Source organism: Lepidothrix coronata, unplaced genomic scaffold (genome assembly GCF_001604755.1).
Source record: "Lepidothrix coronata isolate B3197 unplaced genomic scaffold, Lepidothrix_coronata-1.0 Scaffold56, whole genome shotgun sequence".
NCBI lineage: Eukaryota > Metazoa > Chordata > Aves > Passeriformes > Pipridae > Lepidothrix > Lepidothrix coronata.
The window spans coordinates 654,750-678,770 of NW_016690236.1; the positions used below are offsets into that span (position 1 = coordinate 654,750).

Genomic DNA, 24,021 nt, shown 5'->3' on the forward strand with positions numbered 1-24,021 from the left:
AGGTCTCCCTGGAGCCTTCTCTTCTCCATATTGAACAACCCCAACTCTCAGCTCGTCTTCATAGGAAAGGTGTTCCAGCCCTCTGATCATAAAATAATAAATACCTGCTTCTGTAAAACAGTACTACTTTTGAGACTTGTTTCAGGTGTAATAATTTTTTGTTAAAAATTTACCATAAAAGAAAGCACATTTAATGTATTTACTATATTAAAAATAATTTACTTTGGCAAGCTTTCTGTAAATTACAACAATTGAGATATTTAATTGCACAAGCTAGAGAAATGCATTACTTCTCTTTTAGGGTACTTGGACATTTCCTCTTTCCAATATTTAAACGCAGCACAAGATTTCTGACTCCTCTCAATCTTAGGTACAAAGTAAATAAGCAGCAGACAAAGCTTTTTAAAAAAGGGGGAAAGTTCTTTCACAGATCAAGAACTAAAGACTAATTCATCCTTTCTGGAAGACATTACTACAGTATCCAAAATGCTATTGCTTTTACTTTCCTGCTGAAGATTATAGTCCATTTTGCAAGGACAATAGGAAAAAAAACCACGTCCCAGCTCATCAGCAGCCATAGTTCATAACCTGCCGATTAGCCTAAACTGACTTTGTCAGTAACCTTCAGCAGAAGAGAGGAGTGTTAACAGTTTAAATTGCTACAGATAAACCTGTCAAAGATCATGATTCAGCTCACAGAGAGACTAAGTGATTTGCCTAATGTCATATATTCAGCTAAAGAGCTGTAACTTAACAGCATCTCACAATCTCAATTACAAGACAGCTTTCATTAAGGTATTCTATTACTGAGGGGAAAAAAATGAGGTTTCTCAATTCATCCTGTAATTTTCAGATTTTTCTGAGTGCTTCCAGTCCTTCCGTCTTTTTCATAATGTCCATCATTTTTTTCATAAGGTCCACCAATTAACTCCACCCAAGCCTACAAAGAGTTACAAAAACTCCACAGCTTACCTACAAGTCTCTCTTGCAAGATATAAATTTTTTAAATTCATGTACTGCCATATATTCAGAAGGCTGGGCTGGGGAGCAACCCTGACCACAGGAACCTGAACTGAAAGAATACTGCTAGATTCAGTCTAGAGCAGTGATACAAGGTCATCTCTTTCAGCAAATTCAAGTAGAGCTGATTCTTTTTACCCACAGAAGAATCCTTATTTTGCCTTTCTTTTAAACAGTATGAGTCCATCAGCAACATGAAAACCCCAAACAGATAAGTAGAAAGTAAAAAAAGGACCATAGCTCTGGATAAACAGAATTAAATTAAACAACCACCATGAAAGGGTTTGTTGGATATAGCATTGGACAAAGATTAACTTTTCTCAGTATCTCTTTTCATCTGCTTATGAAATAACAACAACAACGAAACAAACAAACAGACAAAACAAACAAAAAAAACCCACAACTTTTTTTTCCAGTAAAGAAATATCTAATTTCATTACATAATATTTCATGATTTGCAACTACACAATTTTCAATACATGTACTTGAGCTTATCACAGCAAAAGGATACTAGAGATGGTTATCCATCTCTATAGGTTTCTCAAACAGTAAAAGAACACAAGAAAACAGCACCATATAAAGAACCCAAACACCATGTGTAGCACTAGAAATGTCCCTGCATTTACATAAAACCAAAGATGGGAGAACACTGTCCATATGGTAGGAAACAGAAAAGTATAAGACAGATAAGGTATTAAGAGGTGCCTTGTACATGTAACATTAGCAGAACACATAATATACCAATATTTATGAATGTATGAATACAATGACTACTAATATAGAAGTATACTGATAGTGTTGCTGTGCCTCCACAGTCACATGCACACTGAAGTGAAAACAACCTCCTAGTACAACCTACTATTTGTTCGAAAGGAAATAAAGGGCTTCATCCCATGTTATTTTCACAGCTTGCTACAATTATTGCAATGGACAGTAAGATACTCTGGTAGCAGAGAAGGAAAACCCAAATGAGTGGTATGTAAAATGCATCTTGACTATGGAAGACACTCTTGTGAATCTGATTCCATCTAGCTCTTCTTGTTCCACTCAAATGTACTTGTTGAGAATTACAGCCCTAATCTCCCTATTTGTTGGAAACAGGATCTAAATGATAATCCAATTCACTGAATATATTTTAGAAAGTATTCCTGTATCATAATATAATCTTTCCATTAAGGGGTCAGACTCCAATGGCAAGAAAAAAAAACCAAGAAAAAATGGTGAAATGAATAAATCTGTTGTCACTCTTCTTCATAGAAACTTATGATTATTTGCATCACCTCTCTTACAAAGAAATATAAATTGTCATAAGTTTGTCACCAAGTGAACCACTAATAAGAAAACAAAAAATTCTTATTTGACAATAACTTATTCACCTTTTCCACAGTTGTATACAGAATGTGTACATTGAAACTAATAATCAGTATCTTCACCTTACTTATACACTTATAGAAAACAAGAAATATTAATTTTGCCACTACAGAAATTAATACTTAATACTTTCCCACTACAACTAAAGTCAGACATTTTTGAGAGCCATGTTTAGGTCATGTATTAAGATGTAACAAAGACCTGAAATCTTGACCGATTAAGTGGGTCTTTCCTTATTTATACCACTTAAGACTCAAATTTAACCTATTTCCCAGTCTCCTTCATCTACATATTAATTTATAAATCAGACCATCCATTCAAGATGAATGCAGCAATTTGCAGAGTCAATCACTGCCACATCCCAGAATAATTTAGGGGCAGGAGTTACAGAACAGCTCATTGCTCCTGTCCCAGTAATTTCCCAAATAATTTGTGAGTTGGAAATTAAGCATTTTCTACAGTAGTTTGGAATCTTAAGCTCTCTGTCTGACACATCAAGCTTTCATTTGTCAATGAATATTTAATCTCACATTATTTTGTATTATCCAGTATTGATTTTTAAAAGGTTTATAGTAAAATAAGCTTTAAGTCAATTTTGAGTGTTGAAACTAAATTTACTTTTGAATACAAACAAAATATCTGAAACTGAATATAAGTTAAAGAAAATAAGATGCTAAGGGAACTCGAAGCTTCATGTGGTGCTGGCTTATTCACCCAGTCAGCATGAACAGCTGACAGCTCTTTCCCTTCCACCTTCTCTTTGAGTGCAGATGACACAAAACTGGGAGGAGCTGTTGACTCCTTTGAAGGCAGGGAGGCCCTGCAGAGAGACATCAACAAATTACAGGACTGGGCAATCAACAAACATATGAAGTTCAACAAGATTCTGCACCTGGGATGGGGCAACCCTGGTTGTATGTACAGACTGCGTAATGAGATGCTGGAAAGCAACTCCATGGAAAGGGACCTGGGGGTCCTGGTCAATGGCAAATGAAACATGAGTCATTGTGCCATGGCAGCCAGGAGGGCCAACTGTGTCCTGGGGGGCATCGGGCAAAGCATCACCAGCTGGTTGAGGGACGGGATTCTCCCATCCTGCTCTACACTGGGGCAGCCTCACCTTGAATATTGTGGCAGTTTTGGGCACCACAACACAAGAAAGATATTAAGCCATTAGGGAGTGTCCAAAGGAGGGCAACAAAGACGGTGAAGGGCCTTGAGGGGAAGCCGTATGAGGAGCAGCTGAGGTCACAAAGTTTGTTCAGCCTGGAGAAGAGGAGACTGAGGGGAGACCTCATCACAGTCTACAACTTCCTCATGAGGGAAAGAGGAGGGGCAGGCGCTGGTCTCTTCTCTCTGGTGAACAGTGACAGAACCCAAGGGAACAGCCTGAAGTTGTGTCAGGAGAGGTTTAGGTTGGATATTAGAAAAAGGTTCTTCACTCAGAGGGAGGTTGGGCACTGGCACAGGCTCCACAGGGAGGTGGTCACAGCACCAAGCCTGACAGAGTTCAAGAAGCGTTTGGATATACTCTCAGGCACATGGTGTGACTCTTGGGGATGGTCCTTTGCAGGGCCAGGAGCTGGACTTTGATGATCCTTGTAGGCCCCTTCAACTCAGCATATTCTGTGATTCTGTGAAATAGACTGATCTACATTTGGAAAATCCAGGTTAATGTGAGTATCGACAGTCATTCACTGAAAATTTATTTTCTTAAAACCATGCCCTCTAAAGTCACTGACATGCTTTTTAAGAAGCAGGAAAGGTAAAAAGGTCAAAACTTTAAAACCCCAATAAGAATAATTTTCTTATTGTGAGTCAAAACCTGCTGAACATACAAGGAATTTTGGTAATGTTTAACCTTACAATGAGTATTCAGTCTAGAGATATCTTTAGCTATGGCTAAAGGCTTTCGTGCCTGATTAAAAATTTCATTTTTTACTTACTTTATGTCTATTTCAACTATATTATATCAGAATCTTAGCATATTGTCCTCAGTGGCACTTACTACACTCACCACTTTGAGCATTTAAAGCAATTTGACCTTTGAGAAACTAAGGAGAGAAAACCATCCCTCACGCTGATTTGGAGGCATTTGTTATCAACTAATACTAAATGTAGCAGATCTTCTTGAATCAGAGATGCATATTAGGCCTGGTAGTTGTCTCTAGTCCCTGTTCATTTTCTATTGACCTTTTGGAATTGACTTAATTTTTTTTTTTTCTGGCATGACCTGCACAATAGGTGGAGATGACTTACGGCTCTTCAGCCTTGGCTGGGTGGGTAGTGCCCAATCTCCACAACCAAGAGCAGAAGACTCTACAAACCCACAAATTGATAATAAAAGATCTATGTATTTTGGGAAGGACTCAAAACACTGAAATACTGGCTAGGTTTTTTGCTGTTGTCTTAAGTAACTGCACTATTTTGGGGGGAGTTTTTGTTTTTGAAGAAAAAATAACTTTTGAAGGAATCCTCGACATATCCATTTAACTTCAGGAGAGAATTTCCTACTGTGAATACCAGTGAAGTAGTCTTCTGCAGTTCAGAATTAGCTCACTCAGCTGTGGAGAGGCAGGATTTCAGACACATGCTGTTTTTCAGAGGTACCTATGGGCTACCTGCAGTGGGACCTTTGGAATACCAATCACTGGGAAACCTAAATCAAAGCTCACCTATGTGATCAAAGCTGCAGTATCTAGCATCTTAACAGCAAAGTTTTTGCCAGTCTAGCAAAAGACTGTAAGAATATAAACACAATTGGGTCAGAGAAACAAATTTGTCACACATCCAACTGCAAAAACAGGTTTCTGCAGAACAACGTATGGGCTAAACATCTTCCTGCTGCAAAAAAACCTGCCTAATATTAGTTTTAGAAAATAGAATTTAAATTAAGATATCTCACCAATAATTGTTATGGAAAGCACATTGAATTTCAACAAAAGCAAGTGTGGGGCAAGGCTTCCATTAATAAACCTTATCATTAAATCTACTACAGTTAAGTCTACACTCACAAAGAGTACTGCTTATTAACAGTCCTTTCTCATCTCAGCAACATATTAGCTTAAGAGATAGATGAGCAGCTTACTTTTACTGTTAAAGTGCTGGAGGCTACATTTAGTTTTTGACAGTCACAGCAGTTCTGATGTGCCTTGGTGGCACATTTCATTGCATTGTTATTGTTACAAACTGAAAAATCCAAACTCTAAAAGCACACACTGGAAAATGGTGGTGGATAGGCTTAGCATTTAGGGGTCTTGTCTATTCAAAGATGCATTTCAGAGAAGCTTCCAGCACAACATCACTCACAGTAAGAATTTCTCCTAATTTTGCCAACCCTGGACTAAGCAACACCTAAATCACAGTGGTGATGTAAGCTAGACTCCAGTGTTTTGGGTTCCACCTCCAGCCAAGAACAGCCTGGGTCATCCATTGGTAATAACCTTGGCAGCACTCTCCTCTGCTTCCATCTCTGCCAATACTAATGAAACAAAACTAGACACAAGAGGTTTCTTAGAAACTTGGTGTTAATGCTGCCTGCCTGGAACTATCTGTAATGCTTGTACTAATTATCCCTGAGTAGATTAGACCAAAGAGTGCCAAGCCAGCCCAGCAGTCCTTTCTGTGCACACTCTGCTGGGTGACCACATTTCCAAACTTAAAATGATATTAAATGGTTGACAGCAATGGAAATTGCAACAAAGCTATGAGTTTAAAAATCATTATAGTTACAGTAAGACAATCATCACTGACACATTTTGAATACAAGAGATTAAAAAATATTAACTCAAGCATTATATATAAATATTTCACATAAATAAAAATAAACAAGTAATACATTAAAAAGTAGTTTTATTTTTAAAAAGGTAAACAGTAAAATACACCCATAAAAATCCCAGTTTTGCATTTTATTTGAAATACTGCATAGAGTAAATAAAGAACATGGAAAGAGAACAAAGGGATGATCTCTACACACCAGCAGTTCAGCTTTCCAGTGCCAACATTTTATGTAGTCCACTACAGTTACTTTTATTCCCTCATTCGCATGCATCAAGTAGAACAGTTTTCATCTAGAGCCATAATGAGTAAGTACTTGTACTTCTCAGCAATACTACATTTGTAGAGCCCTGGTTGTTCTCTCTCCTTGGAGGTAGAAGATTGAGGTTCTATTTTACTTTTTTAAAAAAAGAAACAAACTAATATTACACTGCTCAGTGATTCTTCTTAAATACAGATTTACCACTTAAGTTTTCAAACACTTTGTGCTGCAACACAAAACACATAAAATTTAATCTTTTTTTTTTTCCTACCACCCAGAAAGAACACAACTGAACTGGAAAAGGTGAAAGGCTAGATACAATGTGCAAGGTCATATGAAAAATTGAAGTCCATATACATCTCAATGCACTTCGTTGGTTATTAATATTTTTAAGGGAGTAAGAGTATACCGAAATTACTACTTTTGTTATTTTTTCCTTCAAATTTAATAGCAGACATATAATACCTACAAGGTCATAGAGATACAGCCTACCTGAAATGTAATATTCAAAGTTATGTATGTTTTTAAAGCTGTCATTTTAAAAGCAATTTAACTTGTGAAAAAAAATTTAATTCATGATTTGGCAAATATTAGTTTCTTTCTAAACAATAATGTTCCAACATCCGAAGGCTTATCCCCAGAGATACTATTTTCTCATTAAAAACAGAAGTCAGAAATGAACAATTTTCTCCTGACTAATCTCATCTTTACATGAGTAAAATGAGAAGAGAAATATCACAGCTAAGCCAACACAAAGAACAAATGTTATGTTGCCCATCTGATAGTCAAAAAGTAGAGAAAACCACACTTCAAGCCATGCTCAATTATGTGCCTTCTAGACAAAATACGCAATCAGAATTACTTTATGTGATCGAATTATTCATTGGGGATACAAAAAAGGAGATAAAGAAAAAAACAGTAAAAAGGTGCTATTTCCATAAGAAGCGTCATTCATACCTGCAATACATGATTCAACATGGCATGAGATCTAACCAATAAAACCACAGATGTCTCAGCATGGATTCCCCCTAACCTCTCTTACAGCACTGAAAGGGATGGCAAAACAATCCTCTGGCTCAATGACCCGAGCACTCGCCTGGGATGTGAGCAGTTGGGTTTTAATCCTTTTTCCAGTGAATATTTTATTTTCACAGAGCAGAACAACTTCAGCTTTAGAAAGGGGGCCTGAAGTCTACATGATTAAGTCACTACAATCACTGGTACCAATCTTCACAGTACGTTAAACACTGAAACAAAGGCCGACTTACCTTAATTAAGGTGATTCACTTAAGGGAGATTTAATGCACACTGACAAAATGACTAAACAGAAAAATAAATGGGACCTCTGTATTCAATGCTATTTTTTCCCACTGTCTTTTCAAAACATTTCATGCAAAGACACACAAAAACCACTGATATAAAATACAAAATATTTGTTAGCCCTCAATCTAAACAGCTAGCTAACATTTGTAGTCCTTGCTGGCTCACCTTCATTAGGGAGACAAAATAAAATTAAAAATAGTATTTACCAAGAATATTCATAAAATCATGATTCTCCAGAAATAATATGACCAAGAAACAGCCCTCGCATACTTTCCAATTGTTAGTGCTATCTGCAATTCCTGTGCTTTCTACAGTGTTGTCTGTTGCCTTGATGGTTCATGCAAAGCTCTGATGCTTTTCTTCCTTCTTGTTAATCCTCTCTCAGAAATTCTGTTTTTCTTCAGGCACTAACCAATGACCCAGCTCTGGTATTTATGGTCAGTTTTATCAGTCTTCATAGCGTACTATCCCCTGTTCCAGACTTATTCTGCTGATCGGTGCCTTTAGCAGCAGCTTTATTGCTTCAGCTACCAAAGGAACACTAAGACCAGTGTCCCTGTAATGAAGGATATCTACCGCACTTACAGGTTTTTACCAGATCTGTTTTCTTGGAAGCCATTAACATGCCTCTCTATTCCAACAGAATATTTTCCAATGTATATTTTACTAGCAAAGTTCAAAACTGCAATTTTATTACTATAGCTACAAGACCCTGAAAAATATAAACACAGTGAGTGTTTACGTAAGACCACTTTGGACAGATTTCTTCCATTAAATTTAATATGCTGAATAGAAGAAAGAAATCTGCAAAAAAGTATTCTTGTTTCAAAACACAGCACAAATCAAATGCTATTTCATCCACTGACTACCACTACTAAGACATTCAAATTCATTTATCCTAATAAAAATCAACTACCTTTTCCAAAAACAAAGCACAGTTTGGCATTTAATGGTATGTTCAGCCTAAACTTCAGTAATTGGAATCCACACCCAAAACCAGAGCTCTGTGGTGCTGACAAAGCCCTGACATTTGAATTCTGTTCGATGCCAAGTTTGATCTTCCTTTGTAAAAGCAATGGTTTTTCCCTAAGTCAAAAATCCACACTCTCCCAAAAGTTTAATTGGCTCTACCTCTTTCCCAAAAATGAAACGTGGAAAGAACATGAATCTCAGTTTTTAAACATATTCATGCATTCAAACCTAGAAAAGCAGTGCATAACTTGATTTTGGTCTATATGAAATCTTACAAATTCTTACTAATGTTCTACCTTTAAGAACCAGAGGTATTTGACTTTTCAAGAATTAGATGCTGCTTCTAGGAAGATGTGTGGTCCTAACTGTACATTGCAAATAGCAGTTAGAAGATTTCCTAAACAAGATTGTAGCAGAAGGTGAAGTTATCTGTTTAAGAACAAAGAGCATTTCTACAACATCATAAGGTATGTTTGTTATGCAAACAGAACTCAATAATTCCTGAAAGCAACTACTTCAAGGTTTGCTTGAAACACATGATTTGCAATACTTTGTTTTCCATTTACTATAGGAGAGACTACACTGTGGTTACTGCATGCTGGGCTATAACATTTTTTGAGCTGTAAGACACATCTAATTCAATGGCCAAGTTAGTGTTTCTGCTTGATTCAGATCAATGACCTTGAACTTCAATCTGGCTATGTGCAACTGGGCTTCAATTTGACTATATCTAACTGAAGCAGCACTGAAATCCCCTTGTAAGAAGATGAAAAATTTCACACGCACAGAGATTTCTTCCAAGGACTGTACCTCTGAATATTATAAATCCATATCCTTCCATGACTGCAAGTACAAAATTTGCTCTAAAATAATTTCACTACTTTTTTAACCATTTCTAATATAATCTCTTTACTTGAGAACTGAGCAGTACACCCCAGACAAAAAAAATATACACCCATCTAGACAGCCACAGCCTAGAAGACACAAGAAACATGGGCACAAACTTCATCAACCAATCTATCTCATTAACTCATGTAACTCCCATCAACATCAAAAAATAAGGAATTGTGTGGTAGAGGCTAACTGCAGACATTTCAAAAGCTCTAAAAGGAATTAGGATGCAGTGTTACATAAAATGTTATTCAGAGAATATTTTTAAAATGGCACTTGAGTTTTTATGTAAAATTCTGTGATTGCTGCAGGAAAAAAAAGGCACAATCACTTCCTGACAGTTGCACTGGTTTAACTCCTACCCCCTTTTTCTTTCGATTCGTTTAGTGCAAACTCAGAAAATTTGAAACAAGAGTATAAAAAAAAAAAATAAAAAAAATCTCCCTATCAATCACAACATATGCAATTATGAATATTCCCTATCCAAATGCATAAGACACAGCATTTAATATTTTATTATATTTAAGTAAATAAAAGCACACAAGCTTTGTACAGAGTGCATAGAATAACCAGTTTCTCCTCTATGGTATTTAAAATAAATACCTCTTTCATGCAGTTCCATTTAATGGTAGGGTGATAAAAAAACAAATAGAGAAGCATAAATGACATCAGTTCCCTGTTACAAGCAACAAAATTCTGAATTGAATATATGAAAAAATATGATTTCCTGAGTAAAGAGCATAAACCCAGTTAGAAATAAGTTTTCCTTGACCCTTATGTTTCTTTGTGCATTCAGAGGTTTCAGTACGAGAAGATAAACATTTATTGAAGTTGTAAACAAGTTTAGGAACCCATTTTCAGAAACAGTCCACTAGTTATTCTATTTCTCCGCTGAAAAAACCAATTCCCTTATTAGTGAAAGTGAAAATAAACACAAATCCTTCTCAGTGAACAAAAAATAATGTATTTTGAAAACATAGTTCTGAAAAGATAGTTCTCCTTTTGACAATATTAAGGAAAGGTGAGCTACTCCAAAGGACTGAAATCTGAAAATATTCTCTTATTTTGCTTGGAGAACATGTACCATGAAATTCAGTCCTCTTGTCTGTCATGACTGAATTCAAAAGAATAGATTGGGACCATAGTCTGTAATGCTGGTAGGATGTTTAAATCCTTATTTTCAGCTATTACTAACTGAAGGAATAGACAAAAGACTGAGGAAACATGTTAGCAAGATGAAAGAAAATGCCATTAAATAAGAATAGTCATAGACTGTGTTTATTTTTTCTTCCTTCTTTGAGAATCTTGTTCAATTTCCAAGTAATTCCTAGGATGCTAACCCACCATTTCCTATATTCTTTTCAAGTTCACTGAATGAAAGACTAAAATTTGTAGCTCTATCGGTTCGATAAGAACAATGAGAATACGTTATTAGTAATAAAATTAGTAATAAAATTAGTAATAAAATTAGTAATAAAATTGACATTTCTAGAATCCTGTAAGGAATCTCAAAGTGCTTGAGAGACATGCCAGAAATAACCCTCACAGTCCTGAATGGAAGTTCTTTGACCATTCTGGAACGGAACTATTCTAAACGTCACATAATACATGACACAATATTTCAAAATAAACAATGATAAAATACACAGTATTTTAAAATTCAAATACACACATACTGAAGGAAAGTAGAAGGCATGTGAGTGAACACCAATTTTGTTCTCACCTCTTGTCTAGTCAACTTCATATCAACTTTTCTATTTTGATACTCTCCAAAACCGTTCTCAAACATCAAGCTACCTCTTCACCTTGTTACTGCAGCATGTCCTCCTCACCAAGTCTCTAATTCAAGAGTGAGCCAAGAGTCATTTGCTTGATCCCATTTCCTCCATAATATTTTATCTAATTGGTCTATTGCTATGTTACAAATCTACTATCATATTTTGTTTTATTTCCATACCACTACCCTTTTTGCTCCCTTATTACTTTCATCTTTTGGGTCTTTATCACTTATCAGCATTGAAATTTCTCTGCTTTTCAGTCATGTTCTCCCAGAGGCTTTCTCCCACCCTTTCAATGAGATAAGTGATAGTGTCCATGCCTCAGACTAGTTGTGCGCTCAGCTCTTTTGCCACCATCTCCAAACATAAAGTCACCCTTGCCATCTCCTGGACCTGGTTTGCATCCTACATCCGAACAAGCTCCCTAGGGAAGTGGTGTAATCACCATCCCTAGCAGTGTTTAAAACACGAGTGGATGTGGCACTTCATGATATGGTTTAGTGGACATGGCAGTATTCGGTCAAAGGTTGGACTTGATTTTGGAGGTCTTTTGCAACACTAGTGATTCCATGATCCACTTCCTCTGCTCCTACTCTGGTGCTGTGTGAATACGTCTGGCAGGAATCCTCATGTTAGGTTGAATTCTTCCACTACAAACTGGTTGGTTTTCCTTCCTCCAGCTCCACTACCTCAGGAGCTCTGTTCAGCAGATAGACACAGCTTAAGCTCAAGAGTATTAGAAGAGCCAAAACTGAACAGAAGCAATATGCAGACTGCAGTGGTGCCACATGATCTGCATTAATGTTCTTTAAATTCTGGTCCACAGACTACTGATTGCCTGAAAGATTTTCAAAAATAGCTTGTGAAACAACCTCAAGAAGATTTTAATATGCATATGCATAATGGCAAGGAAATAAATTGTTATTTTTATCTACCTCATTCTATATTTAAAATTTAACCTAATTTTATTGGGCTGCAAACCAGAAATTAATGCATTTTTTAAAAATCCTTTATTCATTCTTCTTCCCCTGAAACAAAGCGATAGTCATTTCAACTTTTCCCTCACATAGTAAGTACTGTGGTAACGTATCTTATACTCAATGAAAATTCAGATCAGCAATTCTCAACTTTAGGATCTGTCTTCTGAAAGATTATCTATTCATCTGCTTATTGACTATCCCTGCCCTGCTTAGACCCAAGATCTAAGAGGATTACAGAACCTGGTGGCAAGCTGAAGGCTTGTTAACTTAATAAGGCTGTGGATTTAAAACTGTGTTAAATTAAACAGGTTTTGAAAATGGCTTAAGTCTGCTAGTGTGGATAAGATTTAAGAGTCTCCTCTCAGATCTTTATCTAGCTCATGAAAAAGACCATGTCAGATGGTAGGGTACTGGCACACATGAACAAGTGAAGGTCCGTGAGACATTGATTTTCTTTTAGCAGGCTCTCAGCTTCAGAATAAAAGCTTCATCGCTACTCAGGGGCACATTACCACAGTACAGTGAATTCATCTTTACTGGATATGTTTAAAATAAGCTTTTAGAACAGCTATGCCCTATATATGCCAACTCAGATCGTCATCTGATTATCTTTGACTGTTTTTCATCTTAACACTTTTTGATGTCAGAAGTGCTTCATTCTTCCCCAATTCTTTTTATATAAATAAAACACAGACTATAACATAATGAGTTAAGATAGACATACTAATAAAGAACAGTTGAAGAGACTTGTTTCAAATTATTTTGTATTGATCTTCTACTGCCTCTGTGCAAGCAAGACTACATTCCTTTTCTTGAGTTCAGCAGCTTGAAAGTCTGCAGGAATGAGTACTTTTGTCTGTAACCACAGCTTTTCAAAGGCTTGTCTTGTAGAACTGTGGTTCACACAAGATATAACAGTGGTTCGGTTCTTTAAAAAGCTTTCAATGCACATGTATATTTTGAAAGCTTAGGTGCTGAGAAGAGAAAGTCAAGAAAAGTAATATGCACATCTTTCCTTTACAAAAAAAAAGAAGAGCAGAGTTACCTCATCTTTCTGCAACACTAATGCCATGAAACAAATCAGCCTTATTAACAAACGAACACAAAAGACTGAGGAGTGCTGCAGGTGTTATGAAGTCCAACATGACACAATCTTGCTGCCCGACTTATCTTATGTGCAGCATTGGCAGCAGTCCTTCACTTCAGAGAGGAGGAGAACGATATCTGTATTAATATTTAAGCAACACTGAAATGTTTATCTTTGATCAAAATAGATTTATGATTAATAGCATACTTCCAAGCTAGAAACTATAAAATTATACTTTGCACATTTTCAGAAAATAAAACCTGGCAATCTGTATTTCACTCTGAAAAAATCAAGGAAGACAGAAAGTACACCAGACCAGAGCTTTTAGTTCAATTAAAAACAAAGAAACAAACAAAAAACCCCATAATTTTTCACCATATTTAAAACATTAGATGTGGAAGCCCAAGCATATCAGCAATATTTCAAGCAATTACTGTGTGAGAGAGAGAGTGCACAAGAAAATCTTTTCCTTGTTTTTAGGAGATCAGACACATTCTTGCAGGTCCTAGTTTTTTAATACTTAAGAATTTAAAGTGCTTGGGGGAGGGGAGGGCAGAGGGGATTAATCAAGAGCCGAATAAGTTAGGAACAAATATCTAGACAAGAAATTATTTAAAATTCTGAAGTGTTTATACTCTTATGCTACAAAACCTTAACTTTGGACAGTAAATCACATGCTTGAGTGTCACAAGTGTAAAATGAGTGTCATAGTCCAAAGCTTCTAAGGGTAGAGGGATAAATGATTTCCATGGTGGATTGCTCATATGCGCGACAGTTGACTTTCACCTACCCAGCAGGCTCATATTCTGAGACACTTTGGCAACAGTGTCTGTAAATGAAACATTGACTTCTGTGTTTCAGTTTCCCTTTAACTGGAGAATCCAAACCTGTAGGTTTCCAGGAAACATTTTAAAGATATGCATATAAGCATCACACGTCAAAAGAATTCAAAATACTGGACTCAGTTTCTCTCTTTGGATTGTCCTTATCTCCAGAGCATCTTTCTGAGTTCCAGTGATTTCCTGACCTTTTAGAGGATGCAGGTGAGAAACAGACTTAAGCAATTGCCTCTGTGCTGCCCAGCTTGGGGTTTCGTACCCAAACTGCACAGCAGCCCCAACAATATCCATGGGAAATGAATAAGATGTTATTCAGACACACTCAGTGCAGCAAGGCTCTGACTAGGATGAGCCCCACTGTTCAGTCTGGTAGTCAGAGGACAGTACTGCCATCTCCCCCTCTAAACCAAAGAAAGATAAGAAGTGCAGAAAAGAGCACTTGGATGTGCAACTCTCCCACTTCAGATCCACTTGCTTCCTAAAATTAATCTCAGTCCAAAAAAACCTGCTCTCTAAAAAGACTCTGATTTGGTGATATGAAAAGAATAGCAAAGAATTTGATCTAGTTCAATTGACCCAAGAATTCACTGCTAATTTTCCAAGATGAGTTTTTCTGTCTACTAAAACAGGAAATGAGGTTTAACAGATGCACACTTTTTGTTCGTGAAAGCAGTAATGAGGTATATGCGTGAACAGGGCTGACCAGATGATATTTCAGTTTTAATTACTGAGACACATTCTTGCTTACACTAAGATGCGTATATAGGCATTGGTTTAAAGGAGAAGAAAGAAAAAAGTAACTTTCAAACCCCAGGAGACTAAGCAACACAGTAATATTAACCTATATTTTATGATTTTCATTCATTTGGCAGATTTTAGTTACAATTACTTCAAGATTGTCTGTAGTCCAGATACTTCAATAGAAAATTTTCTTTCTTATTGTTTATTTTACGTTCCTTATGTTTGACACAGTCAAGGACAAATTGGACACAAGAGGGAAGAAAAATATATGTTTTCTTTTTGTTGGAAGCAGTACATTAAGATCAGAGGCAAGAGAACATTTAAACAAAGGACAATGATGGAGCCAAAGAAAAGACCAAGGAAGGTGTTAAGCATGTCATAAGGAGAAGGCCAAATGCACTGCAAGGGGAAGTCCACCAAAAGAAAGACAAACAACTGAACATAACAAGTTTCCAGTTTTATTATCACAGCTGCAGTTTCAGGCTTTCTGTTTTCTGCAGTTTCTATGCATGCACTAAACACTGAAGTACCATGTAAAAACCATGTCACTCAGGTAAAGGAGAGAGGAGATGAAGCATTTCTAGCTGACCCCATCCCAATCAGCCTCTTCAGCTCTTCATATTATACATGATGCCTATTAAGCCACCAAACAAGAGGTACCCACTGCAGAAAGCCAGACACTGTGCACACAGAAACACAACACCAGCACTGCCAACTGGCTTTTCTGACCAGACCCTGGATCACCTATGTAAAGCAATTTTATTGGTATATGATTTCTGTGGTAATGAGAGAAAAATTCAAGGATTTTTATTCTCTCTAAAAAAAACCTGCTCCCCTTCACAAGCCCATTAAAAGTGAGGGCTTGAGACTTCCTTTTTATGCAGAAGTTTAAATTTTCTGAATGATCAAAGCTTTTTGAGTGGAGCAATAACCTGTAATTCACTGGGCACATTAAAGTGGGTGAAAAAAGACACCATTTTATTTCACACAGGTGGTTTTAAATGAATCTACAGAAATAGAGGAACCTTAAACTAGAAAATGAAGGGAAATAAAGACAGCCCCCTCTTTGACCTGAAAACAAAGCAATAAAATAGTGTCTTCCACTAACACACACACACACAAAAACAGTATCATAATCTAAATTAAAGGGGATTTCAGTATTACGATTAAATAATATGGACTTGGTTTTTGGTTTATAAATCGGTTTACTTCAAAACCTAATTGTTTTCTAAATAAATAGTTTTCTAAACACCTGCACCTGTTTGGCAGCTATTTTATCAAGCAGATTAATGTTAGTTCACAGGTTCAAGACAGCTATTGAGGTTCAAAGTAAGGAATAAAATATTTCTGCACTGCCAACACAATTTGCATTAGATATTCTTACTTCTTAGTCTTTTCAAAACACACTCAAACCAGTGTGCCAGTCAGATGTAGATTTCCCTAGCTGAAGAGTGGGATAGTACATGGATGTTTTAAGTGTCCAGCTTTTCCTCACTGAGGTATTAATGTGATTTCCTATTAAACATCCAAACAAAATTAAATCCTCTTAACAACATGACACTGGGCATTGCACCATCTTTGGGACAGGAAATGGATATGAATGGTTCCCCAGTAAAGCGGAAGTCAACCATTTGGAGTCAACAGCAGGATCTACTGTCCTCAGCAGAGACTGTAGAGCCATTGTAAAACACCCTATGGATACATCCAAAATTTAAAAAGTCAATCTCTGCCCTGGAGAGTATACAGTTTAAATAGTGAGTCAAACAAAGAAAGTACTATCAGTCATATCTGCAGATGGGAAACAGAGGCACAAAGAGCTTTGAGTGATTCTGTACAAGGTCATAAAGGATGTCTGTGGTAAAGCCAGGAACTGAGCCCGGAAGCTCTCAATCGTAGCCCAAAGTCTGGATACAGAGACAATTCTTCCTTTTACTTATCCTCCCTCTCTACCTAATTACTTATCTCTGAAAGGAAACATTAACACCACGAGAGTCAGTCTACTTTTCCTTTTATATTTATAATCCCCGTTAGATTTTTTCTAGTTTAACATAGGATAGAGCAGCGTTACACAGAAGTAATTAAATTGTACAAGCAATTGTAAATATTTAAATATAAAATGTAAATATAAAAAAATACCTATAAAATAGGTATTTCTGCAAGAATGAGATGAAACAAAAGTATGCATACACAATTTACAATGACTTCACAAAAGATTTTCTAATGATGACTCCAGAATATGAATAGGGGTCTATCTCCAGATTCTCAAATATTACTTGGGAACTTCCCCCACTTCCTTCTTCTTCCCCCCACTGAGTGTGATGCCATATGGTATGGAATATCCCTCTGGGCAGCTGAGGTCAGCTCAAAATCAGGTATCATCAAGTGATGATTCTCCAGCCTACCATCACAAATAACAATCATGAAACTAACTGCATTAGCCACTGTTTCTTGCATATTTCTACAACTACTTTTTCCCTTAAAATGGTATACTTTACAATCTGATCTACTATGATGATGTACTCCTCTAAAAGTACCTGACCAGCAGATATTGACTGATACATTTTTTTGTGCTGTTTTACTCTACTAACTCTTCTTCAGAGATGATTTAAACATCTGTTCCAATCTACACCTGCTGCTATGCTTGGCAACTCCAGTATTTATTTACAATTACTTAATAAAATTATTGATCTATGAATGCACATTTTCAGTCCCATTGTTATTTTCTAGTCTAAGAAGCTTTCTTTGATATTTAAGTTCTGCCAGGATCTCAGTAGCCCTACAACAGCAGGAGTTGTTTTGGCTTCTATCAGTTTTCTGCAACCTGCAAAATAGTCAAACTGTGCAAGTTGCTACCCTGAGCTCTCTTCTCCAGAGTGGTTAGTGTTGGTATCATCTATTGAGTCTGACAGAGAAGCCTGCCCTGCATAAGTCCTCACAGACTAGAAGGTGGCCCATTGTCCCTATTACCCCAAGGTGTGTGCTGAGGTCAAACACAATGGCTTGGGGAGGAAAACCTGGCTCTATTTATTTTCTTTTCTGGCATTAAAACTGCTTCAGCAGTTCCCAGACAAGCCTACTGGATCACAAATGACCACTGCTGCAGCAATATGGATGTGCAAATTTAAAATTGTACTGCTGCTTTCCTGCATGCAAGTATGAGAATGGGTTTACACGACACTGCACCACTGCTAAGCATTAGCAAACAGAGAACAACCTCCTGTTTGTGGGTTTTTCTTTCTGAAGGTAACGTTCCTTTACCCTCTCATTTCAAGAAGACTTCATCAAAAGTGGTATCACCAGAGCTTTCTATCAGTTTTCCAGAATAAAAACAACAAAAAAAGGAAAAGCTTTAGGACTTTGACATTGCATTGTAACGTTTCTTGATAAGATTTTCCACTGACATACAGTATACTATACTCAAATTACACCATTAATACTTATTCAGCACAGGCATCAACTCTATTAGGAATGCCCAACTTTTGGGCTCTTCATGCTTTTGTTAGCAGAGATCATTTGAATCCTTCTCCTAGCTCTTCCTGCCTACGTTTGGCCCAGAAAACAGCTAAAACCTTATTACAAAATATTTTCAACAGGGATGAGATTTCAGACTATCTAGACAAACTCTGCTCTAGGTTCTGCTGAAAAGACAGCCCTAATTTCAGAAATTTGGACTATAAACAAACTAGAAGGAGAATCGTATGTCTTAGGCAAATACAAATTCAAGGAAAAAGCTAAACATATATTATCTTAAATACACCTAGTAAAGAAATTAGAACAGCTCTCCAACATCTAGCAACTTATACACACAGCTACGTTTAAGACTCCTACAATAAGCATACCCTTGTAAAACTGCCATAAGTAACTTAAGATAATTCTTGTTTGACATACTTTGTGAAAATGACAAAAAGAATAACATGAGCATAAACTTGTAAGTAAGGACCCTAACATTTTCATATACTCTTTTGAAGGAAACAAGGCTCATGTGGTAATGCAGCCTCTCAACAGCCCTCAATAACTTGCTCCTTATGACCAGTCCCAAGCATATTTGACAGCAGGCCATGCTTCTTACAGCTCTTCCAAGTTGACAACTTAGCTGAAGGTTTTCGCTTCAAAAAAAGTAGAAATCATTAAATTAGCATCCATACCAGAGAGGAAGCTGCAGTATGAGCATAACCATTTTATTTTTTCTCCCAGGCAAACTGACTGCTCAGAACAGAAGTGCTGGGCAGTCAGCAAACACAAGTTCTCCATCAGGTACAGCAGGATGCTGCCTTTGTCCAACCAGTACCAAGGAAAGGCACAGAAGGTTTTACATATCAAAACAGCAGGGAAATGAAACAGGTAAAGAACTTGCAGGGATAAATTGTTACAGCAGTGAAAGCTTGTAAGGGTTACAGAGAGAAACACAGTTACTATAGTGGGGGAGATACAAACCCCACCACCCACCCGGAGTCATTAGTTTTAAGACTCAAAGAACCATTAGTTTGTTTATTGCCATGTGTCACCACGTACATACAGAGAATGCAATATACTGTGCAGTAACAGGGCTGGCCGCTCCACAGTCATTGATACAGTTCAGGAAATCATGCTGCAGTACATGCTATATTAACTTCTTCTGAAAATTATGGCATTCTCTGAAAGGGCATTTATGAGCTTAGTATAACTTCAGGGTATAAGCAGAATGTTTATGACTTGACAGCCTTCATCCACGTTCACTTCATTTAACACAACAGAAACTTTCATTTACTAGTTCCCCTTCAGCAAAATTAGTTTAGGAAATCTGACTCTGCCAGTTATCTAGAAACAGATTTTCCTCTTCAATTCCCAGAGAGGAACTGTATTTGCAAGCATCTTTGTGTAAGAGTTAGCAAAGCAAATAGGGCATTCACTTCAACACTGTCCATTAAATTGGTATTTTGCTTTCTGGACTTTTTTTTTTTTTAAACGCCTTTCATACAGAAAAAGGAAAATTAGTTCATATCTCCACCTTCTTATCTGTCAAAATCTCTTTGTGTTCTTAAAAGTACTGCCCTCCTAGTAAAAAAGGCTCTGGATGAAGTGGACAAAAGATGAGATCATCATCTTTCCCTGTCTCCCAAAAGAAAGGCGGCACAAGAATGCCTGTGAAACCCCACAAACAAAGATGTAAACAAAGAAGCCTTACTGTAAAACTCTGAAAACTAATATACACTATCAGTTAATCACATAAGGAATGCACATGGTCACAATTTTAAGGGCACACGGTACAGCATAACTAATAAACTGAAGCAACCTTCCATATGTTATCACTTTCTACTCTCCACAACATCTGGAAATGCAAATGTTGCACAACAGGATATTATAGAACATTAAAAAAGAGGGAATATTCCATATTCAAGTAATTTTTTCTAATAAGGCTTTGAGAAACCCTGAAGTGCAGTCCTTCACGTACATTGATGAACTGGAAGCCTTTATGGAGAAGTAGTCTCTGAAAATACACAGTTACGTACAAAGGTCAACACAAAAAAATATATATAGACAAGTCCTATAGGTGTTTTGCTTTGTTTTAAGTTGAAGAGCTTTTGCAAAAGCAAGGTATCATGATAAACACCTTAAAGTTCTGGAGAAGACTGGACTGGTTTTGATACTGCTGATGCTTCTTTGCAGTACTTTTTAAGGTTTCTACCTCCTGGTAGAAAAACCACCAAAAACATAAAAACAAACCATCAACAGAAAAACCTCACAGATCACCTTCTCTCCTCACCAATTAATATACACAGAACAAAACTCATTAACAGGAAGTGGGTTGATAATTATAATTTCTATATTCTAAAGTAAAGAACCTAATGAGATCTCTAGCGAGCAGAGAAAACAATATCATCTAATGGAAAAAACCCAGTATTTTAAATCCTCATGCAAACTTAAGAGATGTAGCTAAGATCTTTCAGAGATATTCTGATCGTGTAAGTACAACGCAGGAAAATCAATGTAAGGCTTCCTTCCCCGGGTAAGTATACTAAATAATTCAGCTACACTTTAAAATAAAGACTAGTCCTGCCAAATACACGTTCCAGCCCTCTCCTTGGAACTCCTCAAGATATTTCATAAAAACCAAATAAACTCCACAAGATGGAAACCACCTAAACCATTCAAAAACTCCGCTTCAAACACAGGAACTCTGAATATGCATGCATCACAAATTGGGCAGCAAAACCTTTCAGAGAAGCTGTCCTGCTTTGTCATTAGATAAAACAGAGCAAGGTCTGTCATCTCATTAAATTGCATTTCCTGACACAGGCTCTAGAACGAATTATCATAAATGAGGCTACTGAGTCTTGATTATAAGGTATGACAGAGTCTACAGATTGCATAACTTTCATACTGGAGTATAGAAAGAAGGCAATGTCTTCCCATCATGGTACATAGATTTTCCGAATCACTTAGAAAAAATACCTTGAGAAAAAACTAATTAAAGAAGAGGTAAGGACGTAAATAACTTAATAAATGTAAATAACTTACCAGATCACAGGAATTCAAACACATCTTTTTGAAGGAAAAGAAGTAAAAATGTAGCTTCTTAGAAGCCAATGGTAAAACCTTTATTGATCTCAACAACATAACTTTATGTTTAACATTTGTTATGCCTAACTCAAAGGAAATTTACTGATAGTAAGAATCATTACAGAAAGTGCATGAGCCAAAATGAAAACTCTAATCTTGCAGTTAACAAACTAAGAACAATTTCACATGTTCTTCAGAAGGTGTTTATCCTTACCAATTACTTAAGCTTTCCACATAAGTTATCTTGCTCTATTTGATGGTCTTTAATAGGACAGATAAGAGTCTGAAATGTTTTTCTTCTCCTTACCTCAAAAACTAAGTTTTAATAAGGAAGTATTATTACTGTATTTACACAACAGTAAACCAATAGTGATAGGAGCACTGATGTGTTTTGCTTGAAATCTATGACAATTCTCAAAAATATGTTATTTTGCTGTATTAACCACCTGACTGCCCTTATCCTGAAGCAGAGGCCATCAACCATTTTGAAATGGTGAGGAAAAGATAGGAATGCAACAAAATACTGTCACCACATAGTACTTACCCTTACAGGAGGGCTCCGTGCTTGCACCCTTTGCTGCTGTCCAGCTTGAGAGCTCTGCAGGTCCTTTGATCCACAGTTAGCTACAGTGTTGATGGGGACCCTTAAAGCATTTGTGCTGGTAGTCCCACCTCCAGCTCCAGGTTTTCGAGGCCTCTGTTTGATGCCATCCAGTAGTCTAACAAGCAAAATATTACTGGGGAGTTCGTCAACACTGCAGTCCACCAAAGTCCTGCACTCTGGACATCGAAGCTCATTTCGAGAGCTCACAATGCCCAGCAGACACCGTTTACAAAATGTGTGTTGGCAAGGCAAGACCTTTGCAGAAGCATCAAGGCGTTCTAAGCAAACAGGACACTCCAACAGATCCAGCAAAGCTGATTCATCCATTTTCTTTGTATTACTTAATGAAAAAACAAATCTTTGTAGAATTTGTGTGTTTTGAGCACTGCAAGGATATCATGTTACATCCATTCCTCTTCTGACCATGCTCTAAAATTTTTTTGAGGGGAAAAAGGCATTAATAAGCTGAGAAAAGAGTCAGCAATACCATTTTATATGAAGATGTTCATACAAACAGCAAAATAAGAGATCTCTAGACTAACTCAGTAGATATTTCAATAAATTAAAGAAACACTAAAATAACAATAATAGAAATCTACATTAATATATCTATTTAAAGTATTTTAAGAAATGCTAACAGCTAAGGTTTTTAAACTCAAGTGCCCACAAATTTCAGTCTTGAGTGAATTTTTTTTCTCAAATTATTCCAGAACAAAGAGCTATCCCCAGTACAGTAGTATAATAAAGCTTACTTTTCATAATTCTTGCTTAATATATAAGTTTCTCTGAACATTTACTTGAAATTAGCTTTTTTTCACAACAAGAAGATGGCAAAGGTAACTACAACAGAGTTCAAAATCAGAGAGTGTACACCAACAGGGCATAGAAAAGGGAATTACATTTATGCCAAGACGAAGCCCATTGTGAACTGCATTTCTACCATTTCTGTGAAAAGTACTGCAGCACATTCACAGATGAGCCTTGAAAACAGCCTCCAGCTCACAGGATCCTAAGCTTACCATACGCACTGACAAGAGGGTTCATTACAGTGCCGCCTTTAAGAAGCGCTTCAAAAACTATCGCGAAGTGATTTACAGCAGGAAGTGCTACTGCCATATCGTTAGGACAACACGAGTGCTGCGTATGCAGCCAGAGGCAGGGATGAGCCTCCAAGCCAGCTCCAGTGTGCAGCGAGGGGTTGGGAAAAGGGAGGGGGAAAACCCCCAAACACCACCACTAAAAAAAACCCCTTCCCCCCCCCAAAAAAAAATCATTCACACTAGGTTGCTCTACAGGCAGAAAAAGGCTTGTTGAGCTCGGCAGTGTCCAGCACCGAGCGAAGTTGAGCGCCTCCCCCAGCCCCCGCAGCCGCCTGCGGGAGCGGCTCCCCCGGCGCTCGTCCCGCACCTACCTGCTCTCAGGCTCCGCGCCCGGGCCGCCTCCCCGATTTATGGCTTTACCCCGCTCCCCTCGGTCACAGCGAACCGCGGGCGGGCGGACCCCGCGGCGGGCGGCGCGAAGGGATCCCCCCGGAGACACGGGGCGAGCGGGGACGGCACCCCGGGCGGCGGGGGGGGGCGGCGGGCGGGGGACACGGCGCTGTCACCCCGCCCCGAGGCGCGGAGCGGAGGGAGGGGTCGGGCCCGCGGTCCCTCCGCCGCGCCGAGCCGCCCCTCGAGGGTGCGGGGGATCCCCGGGAAGCCCCAGAGACACCCCCTCCCCGTCCCTCACCCGGCTCTCACCGTGTGGCCGCGCCGCCCCCGCTTTGTTCCCGTGAGGAGCCGCCGCCGGCCCCGCCGGTGCCTCTCCCGCCGCAGCAGCGCCGAGACTCCCGTG

General features: G+C 37.8%; 1 protein-coding gene across 2 annotated transcripts in view; it reads right to left on the reverse strand.

Annotated features, from left to right (window-relative positions):
- SH3RF1 (SH3 domain containing ring finger 1) overlaps window positions 1–24,021 on the reverse strand; it is an 85,896-nt gene extending 61,875 nt beyond the window's left edge. Inside the window, exons 1-2 of one of the 2 annotated variants that reach the window (XM_017816568.1) lie at window positions 23,928–24,021; window positions 22,126–22,614 (exon numbers count right to left, since the gene is read on the reverse strand). In XM_017816568.1, coding sequence (XP_017672057.1) covers window positions 22,126–22,512 — 387 coding nt within the window. In that variant the 5' untranslated portion in view covers window positions 22,513–22,614; window positions 23,928–24,021. Of the gene's footprint in view, window positions 1–22,125; window positions 22,615–23,596; window positions 23,695–23,927 lie in introns of those variants that run through there. The other variant, XM_017816569.1, reaches the window with a different exon arrangement.